The sequence below is a fragment of the Carassius auratus genome, chromosome 12, assembly GCF_003368295.1.
Source record: "Carassius auratus strain Wakin chromosome 12, ASM336829v1, whole genome shotgun sequence".
Lineage (NCBI taxonomy): Eukaryota > Metazoa > Chordata > Actinopteri > Cypriniformes > Cyprinidae > Carassius > Carassius auratus.
This window is the reverse complement of record NC_039254.1, coordinates 4457360-4473307: the sequence shown is the minus strand read 5'-3', so window position 1 is coordinate 4473307 and position 15948 is coordinate 4457360. Positions and strand designations below refer to the sequence as shown.

General features: G+C 36.4%; 1 protein-coding gene across 1 annotated transcript; it reads right to left on the bottom strand.

Annotated features, from left to right (window-relative positions):
- Positions 1 to 4605: 4605 nt before the first annotated feature.
- LOC113111554 (homeobox protein SIX2-like) lies at positions 4606 to 7184 on the bottom strand. The gene is made up of 2 exons (XM_026276378.1): positions 6196 to 7184; positions 4606 to 5308 (listed from the first exon to the last, which is right to left on the bottom strand). The coding sequence occupies exons 1-2, from the start codon at positions 6753 to 6755 to the stop codon at positions 4996 to 4998; spliced, it is 873 nt and encodes a 290-aa protein (XP_026132163.1). The 5' UTR covers positions 6756 to 7184; the 3' UTR covers positions 4606 to 4995.
- Between the last annotated feature and the right edge of the window lie 8764 nt (positions 7185 to 15948).

Genomic DNA, 15948 nt, shown 5'->3' with positions numbered 1-15948 from the left:
TCTTGTCAAAGTAGAAATAAACGCGGATGAAACGCATATTAAACCCAAAAGTGAACGTGCTTGTGGACATATCAACTAACGTTGATATAGTACGAAATAAAAATAATAAAGTTTTATTTTCCAATGTATCTTTTTTTTTTAATGTTCTTGTACTCACTAGTGGCTTATGTTAACCAGGTAATCACGTATTCGCCGATACGTGGAATTAAACTAGTGCCACCACATTACTTACACATTATTCCATAGAGCTCACTGTAATCACCGCAGTTGTAAAACGTCATTTATCGGTCTAATAATGCCATCATTCAGTTTCAGACTTCTCTTTTACTACCACCATAAGGCTAAATAACAAGAGGATGGTTTGTTTGTGGTGTCCTAATAGCATTCCATATAAGAGAAAGAGTGTGTCGTTTACTGTGAGAGGATTTCTGTTCCCTCTTCTCCCCTTTGATTTGATCGCTTAACTGAGCACAACTTTTTATTCGTGTTTATTCACGCGGCAGTTCCCCTTGACCTGGATTCATTGTGCTGCGTTGAGCTGCGCTATAAAATAATCTCAACGCGAAGCGCCTCTTTAGCACACCAGAAGTGCAATTTAGTGCAATTCCAAGGCTACACTCAATTTTACACTTAACATGTTAATAGTGAAGTAAATAGAGAAAAATGACTAAATCTGATATAGTTAAATTGTTAGCAAGTCTACTTCACATTTTCTGCTTAATTTGATTAATAGCCTATATTACATTAATCAATTCATTAATTAACCATGGTGGAAGAATATTGCCAATTCGATGACAAATAATCAATCTGTAAATAAAATAGCAACCACTCAAGTAGCTACAAGCTTTGCAACAAAAGTATCTTTCGCCTGAGGATGCAACAGTAGCCTACACTGATCGAGCGACTTCCGTTTAGATCAATATCGAACGGTAAGTCTACAGAACATAAGTAGTCCTTGTCATTATCACGTATTATAGATTTACATACAACTCATGTAATCACAAAAATTAAAGTGTTGTTTTAAATGCATGTTAGTTGGCTAACTGTGTCCACCCAGAATTAATGCGCGCTATTGAGGAATCTCACGAAATCAAGACTGAAAACAAAATATAGTTTTATAATTCGCATACCCATGAAAGTGACCGCATGTAACACGCCGTTTGACCTTAAAGGGATAGTTCACCTTCAGCTGCTGTTCCCCAATGACTTCCATAGTAGGGGAAAAAAAACAGTGTAAGTCAATGGGAACCAGCAACTGAAGGTGAACTATCCCTTTAAATTTGTAACTGCATATGGGGCCTTGGAGCACATTAGGCCTACTTGTCGGCGAAAGTACATTTTGATTCTTGTAAAACTTTTTATATTAATACTTTTGTACTACATTTAGGCTACTTAAAAAAAACATGTCACCCCAAACATCTTTATAGCTGCACACGTGCTACAGTCATGACGCTTACATGGGTGACAAAACTGTCACATAATTTTTATTTATTATTTTTTTTTCCAAGTGTGAATCTGAAAGGGACTGAAACGTAAAGCTTAAGGCAGGGACGTCAAACTCCGTTCCTGGAGGGCCTCAGCTCTGCAGAGTTTTGTTCAAACAAACTATTTTTTAAATAAGCCTGAAGGACCTGATATGCTAGATCAGGTGTGTTTAATAAGTTTGGATATTGAGTTTCACACGCCTGCTTTAGGAAGTGAGACAAATGTGTCATGAACTTTTCTTACAGTTGAAGCCTTTACATCCTATTCATGTGCCTATGTCGCCATCATGTGGTTACTATTTAATAAAACAATCAACGCTGTGGAACTTTTAAGTCTAGTGATTTATATATATATGCTTTATGATACACACACACACACACACACACACACATATATATACATATATGTGTGTGTGTGTGTGTGTGTGACAATCTTTATTAATAAGTACAGAAACTGAATACTATACTCTGTGCTATAATATTTAGATTGTTATGTTGTAACAAACAACATCTTTGTTTGAAAGAAGCTGAAAAATGAAAATGAACTCCAGGTTGTGACTTTGCCACCACTTGAACCATAAAAGATGTTGTGAAGTTGTGAAGTTGAGCAGCCTTTAAAAGAAATGAATTTAATTGAATGTATTGTAATGGAAGATGTGGGCCTTGTAAGAAAATTATCTCATGTTTTACTCTCATTTGCTTTTCAAATGTTTGATTAAAGAAATTGTTTCATTTAAAATGATTAACATAAAAATATGTATTGGAATGTTTTATCCTCACTGATCTTTTTTTAATCTCTTCCTCCATAACTTTAGGTCTAGGCACTTTGATGACAATAAAAGTAACAAATTTCAGTAGACATAAGACATTGTTGCTTTCACAAGAAAAATATTTGAATAATTTGAATCCTCTTCTTCTTCTTCTTCCATTTCAAATCTTCTCCAACAAGCCTGTAGCATTCCAGCCACATGTTGCATGTTAATAATGCCATAATTACACAGTGCTTAGACCTGCAGTAATCCACATCTCATACCACCAATAAATACATATTCTTTCACCACTTTCAGAATTAATTGAACATTAATATTTCTAAAACCACGCCTTTACCAAATTCAAACTCATTTATTTTATTACAATCATAAATTATTCTTTTATCATTTTTCATGCCGAGTATTACCAAGAGTCCAGAGTTTTGTGACCTTATAGGGATCGTGACGGATTGTAGCATGATAGAAGATTAGTTAAGTACGCAGGAGCTAAGCTATTAAGGGACTTAAAAGTAAGTACTATTTTGTAACTGATACGGAACTTAATATGTAGCCAGTGCAGACATTGTAAAATTGGCAATATGATATAATATCTTCTTGACCTCAAGCAGCTGCAATTTAGATAGACTACCTGTAGTTTGTTTACTGAAGATGCAGGACAACCAAGGGCTGTGTTTCCCGATAACTGTGTCTCTTATAGCGCTGCGAAGTCTCTAAAGGTACACCTTGTTATACCTTTCCTAGGTGTGTTCACCGAACTATAAATAAGGTTGCTTAAGGTAAATCCTCAGGCGTGCGACGATAAAAGCTGCTGTCCATGGCGGTGGTGCTGAATAGGTCTCCTCCAAGTATCGATGGCTCGAGAATCTATTATTCACTACAGGAGCTCCTTCACTGCGTTAAAGAGAGTGGGCAACATACTGAGAGAAAGCGATGTTCATTTTAAAGAAGCACTTTAGAAATAGTAGAAATTTCATTTATCGGGGCTCACTGCATTTATAAAATGTTCCAAATTGCAAACTCAACTTTGGATATCACACGTACACACGCGTATGTGTGTGTGTGTGTCATGTGACGCACAGCCACAACAGCATTTTTTTATTTATTTATCATGAAATATATTCTATATATTCTCACCTGTATATATTATTTTAATGGTCAAAGTAATGAATGTAATCTATAAACAACGCATAAAAACCTTTCTGTTTACTTAATTAACCTATATGGGTGTCATGCCATAATATATTTTTAATACGAATGAGTTTATATTTAATGCACAGACAGCAAGCCGTTTTGGCCCAGAACAGACTCACATCTGTATCATCCTATCACGACTTTTTAGCACAGTGGTGGCCACTAGCGGAGTGAAATGTGAACAGCGATAAGGTATAGATAGCTAAGAGTGGTCCAGACTGACCTTATGAACGAATGACTTACTGAATGTGTACTTAAAACACGTATTAACGTCAAGGTACAACTTGAGGTATAAGTCAAGAACGACGTAGCGTTAAGAAGGTTTCGGAAAACGCAGTCCAGTGATTTACACTCCCGTCTAGAGGTCATAGATGCATGAACTAGCTTTTCTGCATCAGAAACAGGTTGCATGATCCATGGCTTGGTAATGTTTCTACGATAGAAGAATGCTGCTTTTGTAGCATGGTAAAGATGATTGTATTTCTGTCTAATATAACACCCACATGACTGTAGAACAGTACCTCCGTCTAGATGCAATTGTAATCTAAGAGATTCTGTGTAGCTAGTGCTTTTTGGTCCAATAACTAATATATCTGGAAATAGTTACAAATTATCTCAGTAGTGATCTTCAGCTTTTTCTGGGAAAACGAGTGGGTTAGGCCACTGCTTTTAATTACATACCGTTGCCAATAGGAGGCAGTATATGCCCACAATGTTTTTGTTTGTTTGTTTGTTTTTTAAGAACAGAATACAAGTTAAAAACGAAGCTTGCAAAATGTTATCTAAAAAAAGTGAAATGCTGTTTTTATGTTGTATAAATAATTACAATTTCATAGCTCTTTTCATATCAAAGTAAAACCAAAGTTGTGCTACAATTACAACTTGCAATGATAAACATTGCATTTTTTCCCGCGCTGAATGTAATTACCAATGAACAATTTATGAAGAGTTAATAAAATTGTGAAGAATGGAAAATTCTTGTAACAATCTTTGCAAAAAAAAAACAAACAAACAAAAAAAAAAAAAATTTACACATATGTTACTGCACTTTACATAAAGTTATAAATTGAACATGGATATTCATGCCTTAAATGACAAAGAATTTTTTGGATGTATGTATCCAAACATGACAAAGCGCCATGCGTTATGAAGGAAAATCCAAATAATTGAATTTACATGTCTCTACTTACTTTTATTGGCATTTATTGCAATAATAAATCAGCAGATGAGATTCTGTCAAATCCGCTTTCGATGAAGCTATTAAAACTGACAGATGCAGTAAACTGTAAATGTTCAAGGAGACCACACATTTTGACCTTATTAAATATATATTTTATTACTTACATTTTAGCTAGACATATAAAAAAAACTATTCCTTGATTACATTGAATTGTTACCGAATTACCGTCTGTCATCTGGTAGTCCTTTTTTATTTTTTATTTATTTTTTACTTTTTAAATGTCCTCTCAGCTTGACTAACTCACGTTTGGTAGCCTATGATAACGAAGCTAGCAACTGGGGGGAAAGTCAAAGATGAAGTGTTTTATTTCTTATGATCCAAGTTCCACCAGGCTGGCCGTCATGGTGTTGAGAAGGCCGTCGTGCCTGGAGAAGTGGAGGTGGCTCTGAGCGTCTGAACCACTGACGGGGATGATGGAGGCGCTGGGGCCGGGCGGAGGCGCGAAGCTGTGCAGGGGTGGCAGACCCGAGTTGGGGGGCATGAGGATGGCTGGGCTCATGGAGCTGTGATCCGGGGTCGCCGCGGGAGATTTGTCGTCCTCTGAACTTTCGCATAGAGATTTGTTTTCGTTCACATGAGAGGTCAGTGGGTTGTGACCGTTTGGATTTGCACCATCGTTTTCCCTGTTGGAGCAGATCATTCAAATTCATTAGTAGCCCAGCAAAAACAACAACCGTCGCTTACTGATGGACATTCAAACACCTGGACCGCGCATCACTAAATCTGGCAAATTAAATATACACTTTTATTTTTCTCCATTAGGAGGATATTTCAGGCCTTTTTAAGTTGGAAGCAAAAGCTATATTTATATAGGCTAAATGTTATACACACACACACACACACACACACACACACACACACACACACACACACACACACACACACACACACACACACACACATATATATATATATATATATATATATATATATATATATATATATATATATATATATATATATATATATATATGGACTCTGTTTTATACAGTTAGAACAATCATACGTCAGTAATATCTTAGGTGAAAACCCTTCCTCAGCCCCTATCAGTTAAAGTGAGATGATATGATTTCAAAGAAATATATACAGGTATTTATTTATGTATTATATTTCTGTGACTTTAGCATAACTCGTTAATTAAAAAGGCAGGTGACAAACCTCCTGTAGTTGCCATGCCACTGATGTCATCAAATTAAACTCATTTATTAATTGTGCTGCTGCTGATATATATTTTCTAATAAGTCCAATTGTTTTTTTAAATCTTTGACATTTAGATTATTCTATAATAAGAATAATTAAGACTATACTTATTTAATTTCTGTATTTATTAATGTCTTTATTTTACCCACAAGTAGGCCTACACTAATGAATGCAAATATTTTTATATAAGCTAGCATTTTTTTGTATATTTTTTTTAAATGTGACTACCATCATTTTGGTAAGCATTCCACCGCTGTTGTACAGAAAGTACGTTTGTGTATCGTCTTGAGAGTAATGGTGTTCTTCCTACCTTTCCTTTGCTTCTGCTGCACGGTCTCTCTGCCTCCTGTTCTTGAACCAGTTGCTGACCTGAGTCGTGGTGAGGCCAGTGGCCTCAGCCAGTTCTTTCTTCTCTCTCGGAGAAGGGTACGGGTTGTGAGTGTACCACTCTTTAAGTACACACCGGCTCTTCTCCTTAAAACAGTAGCTGGTCTCCTCTCCATCCCAGATGGTGCGAGGCAGCGGAAACTTCCTGCGCACGCGGTATTTTCCCACTGCGCCCAGAGGACGGCCGCGTAATTTCTCCGCATCGATATAGTGAGCTTTCAACCAGAGCTGTTGCAGTTTAGGGTGGTTGTGCGGAGAAAACTGGTGGCTCTCTAATACTTTGTAGAGCTCCCTGAAGTTGCCCCGGTGAAAAGCTACCACAGCCTTCGCTTTCAAAACGCTCTCGTTTTTGTGGAGGTGCTCACAAGCAGGTAAGGACCACAGAAAGCGCCCGAGACGTTCGATACTCCCACCTTGCTGAAGGACCTCGCAGACGCAGGCAACCTGCTCTTGGGTAAATCCAAAAGTTGATGGCATAGACATAGTTCAAGGCAATAGGACACCTGGCGTCGCGCGCGGATCTTAACGTTGGTTTTTAAGGCAATATCCACTTTGGAAACTCAAGCAACGAGGCTCCCCCAAATTAAGAATTTCAGTTCTCGGTGTACATTTTCAACGAAAAGATGGCTTAAAATCAGTCCAATCAAAAAACAAAACAAAAGCAAAGCTAACAGTTTGAGTCATATCTTGCATTGCATTGCATTGCAATATCATGACGCGCTAATCATTTCATTCGCGCGCAATAGATTCTTTCCTAGACTGTCCTTAGTTATCAGCCCGCCCTCTGGTTGTCATATCTCTTACAGAGTGCCCAGTGTGTAAGGACGGCTTGCGCATCCTCCTGGGGAGTCATACGGGCAAGTGTGGAGAGAATCTGTTTCGCAGAACCTGACCCTGCCTCTTGGAGATAGAATAGGCACCTCGGGGGAAGGAGTGCGCGCAACACACTCCAAAAACAGACACTGCTGTATTATAATCTCAGAATAAAGGGGGAAACCAATAGCTACACAGAGAAATGTTTTTGTTATTATTAACCAAAAGTTTTGTGGGGGGAACTTCTGCCTGAAAATGTCCTTTTGATTTCTGTAGTTTCATTTCACCATCACTTGTTTTGTATGAAAATGCATAGGCTAGGCGACACGTGAGTTTACGTCATTTTCTAGATCAAAACAAAATCATCAAAATATTTGTGCAAAATGCAAATGTAAAATAATTAAAAGTGAGGAAAAATAAACAAAATATCGTTTTAAAATGAATCGTTTTTTATTTCTAGTGATGGATGGCGGGCACCAGAGGTTTGTTTGCTGGATTGATGTTTGTGACGAGAAGTCTCTGGTGTCGTGTATCTGACGAGTTATTTTGGAATGTAACGTGGCTCCAGCGTACTTTTTCATATGGACATTGTAATTCTAGCATTTGGTTCCAGAGGGACATAGATATTTAGTAAATTCGTTTTATGGTGAGCTAATATATAGCCTATTCGCTAGCTCTAGCCGAGTCATGAAAATATGTTGATGTTAGTTTGCATATGGAAGCAAAACATACAGTCATGCCTTTAGACTGAATATGCTGCACACTGACGTTAATATATTTTATTACATTACAAAACATGGTAGTTATAAAGCTATTACTGTAATAATAAATGGAATTAACATTCTTTAAAATATGTATAGGTTGATTATTGGTTCTTTAAAATTATTTAGGTTCAGCAAAGAATCATCTAAATAAAAAACAATTGGAAGTTGTATAGAAGTTTCTGCTGTTGCATTGCAAATACGTCAGATTAGGGTTACAATAAAGGGTTAATTCCTTATAGAACCTAAAAAGTATCCTTTATTTAAAGAGTAAACACATCATCTCACATTTATGCATTGTTATATTTTGCCATTTTTGCTCAAATAAGCTCAAGTTAACCTACTGATATATTCAAAACAGAAATATTATTACGCATAATATTCAGAAACAGTGGTCACGTATTTCCCCCAAGAACCTTTACATTTGCATGGCATGCTTCATGTTTGCATTGTGGGATATTGTGTTACGTATTTTACTTGTCTTTTTGTAAAAAAAAAAAAAAAAAAAAAAAAGGCCAGACCCATCTCAATAGCCTACGACACACATGCTCATTCTCACACACGTGCATGCAGACGTAAAGGGTTGAGTTTTCAGTAAAAGGATCTGATTGATTATGCATGGCTGGGATCATTTTCCAGTGAAGGGGAGGAGGTGTCTGAGCAGTCGTTAGCCAGTCTGAGACCTCCTGATGGCAGCCACAGCAGCAGAGATGGCCGAAAGTGGACGTTCAGAGTGACTTCAGCTCGCAGCAGGACAGAGGGAGTCAGTTTGAGTCCATTTTAAAAACCATTCTTTATTCAGGGGAGCTGCTCCATGCTAGCTTTGCCGTGTCATTCTAAACCATGCGCCAAAGACAGTGAGCCGAGCTTGGCTGCTGTCTGGGGCTCCAGCCTCTGACCTTGATGATGGAGAAGTGAGGAGATGATGGAGAGAATGTTTGCCTGCTCTTAAAGGACTAGCTTACTCTTTAATGAATTAGTTATTGTTCGATGATTGCTGGTCTCTCCTAAATGATAGTTCACTCAAAAAAGAAACATCTGTTACTGGTCTCGCCATCACGTCTTTCCGTACCTGTATGACTTATTTCTTCTGCAGAACAGAAAATAAGATACTCTGAAGAATGTTTAGAATAAAGAAGTAATGTTTCTGTCCACACAATGAAAGTAAATGGGGTCCAAAACAGTTTTGAATGCCATAGGCTTTCACTGTATATGGACAAAATTAGATTATGTGTTCTGAACTTTATTTTGTTTGTTCTTTTTTGTGTTTATGAAGGTGAGTAAATAATGGGTGTACTGTACCTTTAAAACTTAATCATATTACTTTAAGCAATAGTTCAGCCAAAAATTCTTTCTATCATTATCTATTCTATTCTATCTATTTATGATGGTCCCCCACATTGAACTGGATTTAAGGGGGCAAAAAGCTAATTCTGTGCAATGGACCCAGAATCCCAAGCAACATTTTGAAGGATGTTGGTAAACAAAACAGTTTGGTTGACTTCAAATATAAGGACCAAAGAGTTGAGACATTTCTTTTATGTTCCATAGAAATAAGAAATTCATGCAAGTTTGGAACGCCATGAAGATTAGTAAATTGAAGACAATTATTTTCATTTTGGGTGGTCTAAGTAATATAGAATCATAAACCCAAAAGTGAAACTTCTGTCATGTGTCTCACCATCATGTCGTTCCAAACCGGTATGACTTATTTCTTCTGCAGAATACAAAAAGTAAGATGAGTAAAAGTGAGTGAAATGAAGTGTGAAGTGAGTAAATTAAAGAGTAGTAAAAGTAAATGGGGTCCAAAACAACAACAAAATTAGATTTTTCTACATTTTCTTTAGTATTCTGCAGAAGAATGAAAGTCATACAAGTTTTTTTAACAATATGAAGGTGATTAAATAATGACAAAATGTAAATTTTTGGTGGACTTTGCCTCACTTACTCTTCCTCATGAAGATGTTTTGATGGGTGTATGACTTATTGAGGATAAATAACACTGACAGTTTTTAATTTATGATTAAACTATCCATTTCATTTTTACTTTTCCAGTTACATTGAAACCAGCTGGCAATTCTCTAACTGATACATCCACCGTTATTATTATCTTTTAATGACACTTTTCTTCTTTGAATAAATTCTTCAGAGAGTTACAGCATGCTAAAAGCATTTTACACCCTGTGATCTGGCGTCCTATGGAAATGCACATCATCACCTGCACGGACAGAGGAAGACCGGGCAGTCCAAGCAGCTCTCTGCACACACCTGCACCTGTCTAATATTTCATGGGTCATGAGTGAGAAAGAGGTCTGCTAATCTGCCCACGCGGCTGGGCAGCGTTGCTTTTTCCTGGAGGCCCATTGCTGACCATGCAGTGGCCTAAGCCTTTTTCTTTATTCAAATCAAGGCAGTTGTGTAGGGGGCCATGAGCAGAGACACCCAACACCCAGCAATCACACTGTCCTCCACTCACAGCGCACACTCTAAATGATTAATGAAGCTGGCTCACCTTTCCTCTCAGGAGGGAAGCGAAACCCGATAGCGCCAGGAGAGGCTGTGCTTAGCCGCGTGCGTGTGTTTGCATGAGCGCAAGCACCAGGAGAAGACATGTAGGACTACAAGTTTGATCAGTGTCATCTGGTCGTTGACGCAGAGAGAGTTCACAGAAGTGTGCTGGTAGCATTTTTGCAGAAGTTGACGACTTGCTAGAAGTAACATTTGACCCCGTTCACATGACAGCGAGGTTCCACCACGTGCATCATTACAAGCTTTAACACAGAGTTAAAATCAGAGTATTGCGCCATGATCTAAGATGCTAAATCATGTCAGTGCTTGTTCTCTCTCTCTCTCTCTCTCTCTCTCTCTCTTACTCACCTTGTCCTCTTGTGTGTTGGCCCCCTGGGTGATCAAGTTTCAGCCCTCTGTCCTCCTGGCAGGCAGAGGGATTAAATGTTCATGCATAGGGAAGTGACACCACCAGTGTCTGGACAGGAACATGCTTCTCAGACTGTAATCAAAGCACTATCTTTCATTCTCTCTCTCTCTCTCTCTCTCTCTCTCTCCTGTCTAGCTCACATTTGCTCACACTTATGTTTTCTTACTTATATTCATATACTTGTTTCTAAGCTGTTAAAGAGTTTTAGCCATTTTTTCCCCAATAAATATAATCTAGTTTTTGTATCGGTCAAGTGACATAATCTCTGGTGGAAGTGTATTTGCTAATCCGAACCAATTACAGTGATGTCGTTATGGTGTGTAATGTGTTGAAACACCTGTGACATATAAATCTAACTTGGTCACAGATCTTATTAACAGCTGATCCTTCACATTCTCAAGTGTTTTATTGGGAATGCTGGCTTATAGCAGATGAGTGTCCTGGTCAGGAAGTGGCTGTCCTAATGTTTCATATACACTTGAGGAATGTGTCCATATGTGCAGTATAGAGCACTGTACATGACACTGTACACAACTGAGTCTTGTACAAGTGTTGCTTGTAAAATGTTCTGTAAATGGGCCACTGACGTGACACTCCATTTTATCCTTTAATGTATTAAAAATACATAGTTGGATACAGTCTAGAATAGCTTTCTTCTATGAGGAGCATGCTTTTAATTCTGATTTAGAATTCCTTTTTATTATGTGGTGGTCAAAAAGATAAAAAATAAAAATAAAACAATGTTAGGGTGATAAAACTGTCCTGATAGGAAAAGCCTCATAAAAAATAAACTCTTGAAAGAAAACCTTAAGTATTTTCTGTAATGAAAATGTAACGAAATATTTAAACAAATATGACTTTTAGATGACAAATAAAATGAAAAAAAAAAAGAATTATATTTACTGCATACAAGATGAAACGAAAGAAATTATAACATTTTATAAAAATTTAATTAAATATTTTATAAAAAAATTGAATGATACTTTTAGAGTCATAACATGAAACCTTTCTTGAAGGTGGTATAAAAGATTTTCAGAACCGTACGAAAAAACAATGAACACAAAGAGTATACTTTTCTATAACGTGGCATATATGTTTTAAACTAGATTTTTAATAAAGATTTTTCTTTTCTTTTTTTTTTTAATCTGAAACACAAATACTAATTATTAGCTTATTTGCCTCAACAATTAATTTTCCATACCATAAATGGTATTGTACAGTTGTACAAGAATGCATTCAGTATAACAGTGCTGGGAGCATTTCCTCTATAATTCCATCAAATTATTCAAACAATAGATTTTTTTGCATACAGTGATTACGGGAAACATATTTCCTAACCACAAATACAATGTTTGTTTATGAAAGGTTTAATATTTCAAAAGAGCTGTCGGAGCCTAAAATCAACAAATGATTACCATACACTCTGTCTTTCAATATAGCTGTCAAGATACCATACACACTAACTAGAATAAAATGGAATGGAACGAGTGATTGATGTCACTCTTAGTTTTGTTCTCAGTCCCCTCTGGACCAATAAGGACTAGTCAAGCTCACAGATAACCTGTTTAAAGTGGCCACAGCCTCCCTCTGTGATACTTGTTGTTGTATAGTTTCTGCTTGTTCTGGTGTTATGAAGAGAGTTCTGTAAATATTTTGTAACCGTCTACTGTGCCAGTGAAACCATACACTCTCTACAATGTGGAAAACATTCTGACTACATACTTGTCTTCTGCTTGCCAGAGACTGAAAACAGATCTTGGGACTCGGGGACAGCAATCAGTCCAGTTGACTGGGTCATCTGACCTGTTCTAAGACAGCTGTCCTGCTCTTAAGCCCCGTTCCCTGTGCTAAACGGGGGTCAACACATTTAACCACTAAGTTATGGGAGCAATTTGAGGAAGAAGCAGAGAGAGGCTTTTTGGGGGGAAGCCTGTACATGACGCTTTCCGTGCCGTCTGACCTTTCCACCATGATACTCTAACTGCTAATTCAAATACCAGCAGGATTTGTAACGCCGCACAAATCAGCTTCATCAGACTTGGTCATGAAGGTTTATAAATCAACAGTGGGGGCCTGATTTTGGAGTCTGTCAGTGTAAAGAGCTTTGTGTGTAAGATTAGGTCTGCATGCGATGCATGTCAGTGTGCGTGTATGTTTGAAGTTTCTAAGTCTAAACAAGGTTGTTAGGCCTGTGCTGATAGGTCTAAATGTGTGCTAATGACAAAGTGTTAATGGAGGGTTGGGTTGATATTGACACTCTAAACCTGTGTTATTCCCAGTGGACCGACAGCAGGATTTGAAACTGTGTTTGGGGTGGTGTGTGTGTGTATACATTTGCTGATTTGTAAGTGTGTGTGTGTGTTTGCTCATTGCCAATGGCGCTGAGTTTCCATAAAGGATACTTTTACACAGCAGCAGAATGCAGTTGTCATTCCTTTATTTGAGTAAATGGGCTTAAAAAAATACTTTTAGTTATTTAACAATAGAAATATATCACTATATGTCACTGGATAGATGAGATGATGGTTGTAAATTACTGTAAAGGCTTAAACGTGCTGTATGTAAGATTTTGACTCTCCTAAAGCATAAAAAATACCATAATATGTTGGCAGATATTTAAGAAACATGCTAAGTTAACATACTTGTTTATCTGAAAAACAATGCTACAGTCAGTTCTCCTTTGAAAAAGTGCGTTCGGGGCCGGAATGCCTGTCAAATTATGTACTCGTTCCTGTTGGTGTATTCAATCTGGAAACCTGCGAGTGTGTCAAGTTTGAGGAGGAGGCCAGGTGAAAAAAAATCCTCTCCATTTTTTTTTTATTTGGACTGCAATACCTAGTTCAACCATTCAGTGTCAATCCTACATACAGCACCTTTTATACAAGGAATTGTTCACCCTAAAATTAAAAGTTTATCATCAGCTCTTTACCCTCAAGTTGTATGAGTTTCTGATATAAATAAGATATTTTGAAGTGTGTTGACAGTAGCCATTGACTTCCAAATTATCCCTATGACTATCCCTTTGAATCCATCCTTTGATTTGCAATGTATATATGCTATAAGCATATTTTCTTTCGTTTTATTTTTCACTTTTACTTTTCCATGAATATTCCTGTTTCAAAATGTTATTTGATATGATTGATATTTGTCCTTATTGCCAAAATTAAGTGGCCTATTCATTTTTCAAAATGTTGCAATGAAATGTTCTGGGTTTTTTTTGTTTTTTGTTTTTATATGCTTAAAGTCGCACACAGTTCGGTTTTTTACAGCCACATTCTATAACCAAACTCACACCTGTAAATTATCAGAGCTCACAACCACATCTTTGCATTTTGTTATAGTTTTGGTAACTTACAGGGAGATATGAGCTGCATGTCTCTGAAGCTTAGATACAGTCCTCATCGTCCACTGAAGCTGCTGTCAGTTTAATGGTCTGCGTGTGACCTTAATTGCTTTTGTCAATTAATTAAAAATTTGAAATACTGACCCAGGCCTCTATAGAGAGCCGCAGTTGGTTTCTGGAAGTAATTATCATTCATTTTATCCATAGGGGAATTTAAGACAGGTATATGAGCTGCGAGGTTAATATTTTATGCTTTTGATCAAATCTCAGTCCACATTATTTCAACTTATTTAAATAATATTATTCCTAATAGAAAAAAAAACTGCATTACCCATGAATCTGCAAGGAAAGCTTCAACAATCAGATGAAGCCCTGCAAATGACTTACTAGTTAGAATCTCACTCAAAACACTCGTCAAAAATAGTATCCTTATCTCTCAAAATCTCTAAACATATTTTTACTATATATACACTATATATAATACATAATATATACTTCAGTTTTATATTTCGCCATAATTTTTAATTTGATTAGGTCTTTTGCAATGCTTCATTGGATTCTTTTTACAGATGTTAAGTAGAAAGTCTCAGTCTTTTTGTCAGATTTTGAAATAGATTTTGAATCAAAGTTTGTAATGTTGTGAATCACCTTGCAGCTGGTTGTTTTGGTTCATGGTTTATAACTTTAAAAAAAAAAAAAAAAAAACCTATGGGAAGGATTAATTTGAGAAATACTCCAAAAAACATTACACTCATGTTTTTTTTTATATGAATGTTAGCATAATTATAAAAATAAATAATTATGAATTTTAAATGCACTCTTTGGATCCCTTTACCTCTCATTTTACTTTTTTCTTTTTTTTCTTCTTTTTTTGCCTAACAGGGGATTTTTAATGCAAATACATTTGCATGGCAGGACTCATGGTTCATAGTTGTGTTAGTTTGTGACAAAGGGTCTGCTACATTCATTCGTGACCTAATTACATGCAAGTGTTGGTGAGACAATATACTCATAACATAAATATAATATAATATAGTCAATAAAATAACCATATTCACATTACACTAAATTACTCACTACATATATACAGTATACATACACACATACAGTATATATATATATATAAATATATATATATATATATATATATATATATATATATATATATATATATATATATATATATATATATACTAGTGTGTACCATGCTAGATAGAAGAGATGACTTCTAAAGTATATGCAAAACTAGTCAAGAGATTTGTTATCAATATCACTCATAATACCATGACTGAAACGTTCCTTTAAATCACAGGATTTTGTATAGTGGTACACACACCGATAGCAATACACACTCATACATCCATGAACACATAAAAAAAAAGGTATTTTTGGCGAAGTCAGTTGGCCTGAAATGAGTCCTCAGTAATTCGCTATAGAAGAGTTTGGGGTGTATAGGTTTACAGTGTATGCCGCAGGCACATCCTCTCACTAATGTTACAACGCAATGTTATACCAGCATTGTTCAGATCCAGAAAATGACACTTCCCTTAAGGGCATGCACATCAACTTACAGGCTCCACATGGCCCCACGCCCCTCTTAAACCAACTTGATTTGGCTAAAACATAATCCATCAACAGGCGAAAGTTGCAAAGATACAACAGATTGTAGATTTTAATTTAAAAGTTTACATTGCTATGTTTCTCTAGTCACAATTATATATTTTTTTATTAAAAAATAAAAATATATATTTTTAATAATATTGTTTATGCAAAGTACTTGTACTTTGATATTTTGATTCTGTCTCTTTATTTATTTATATA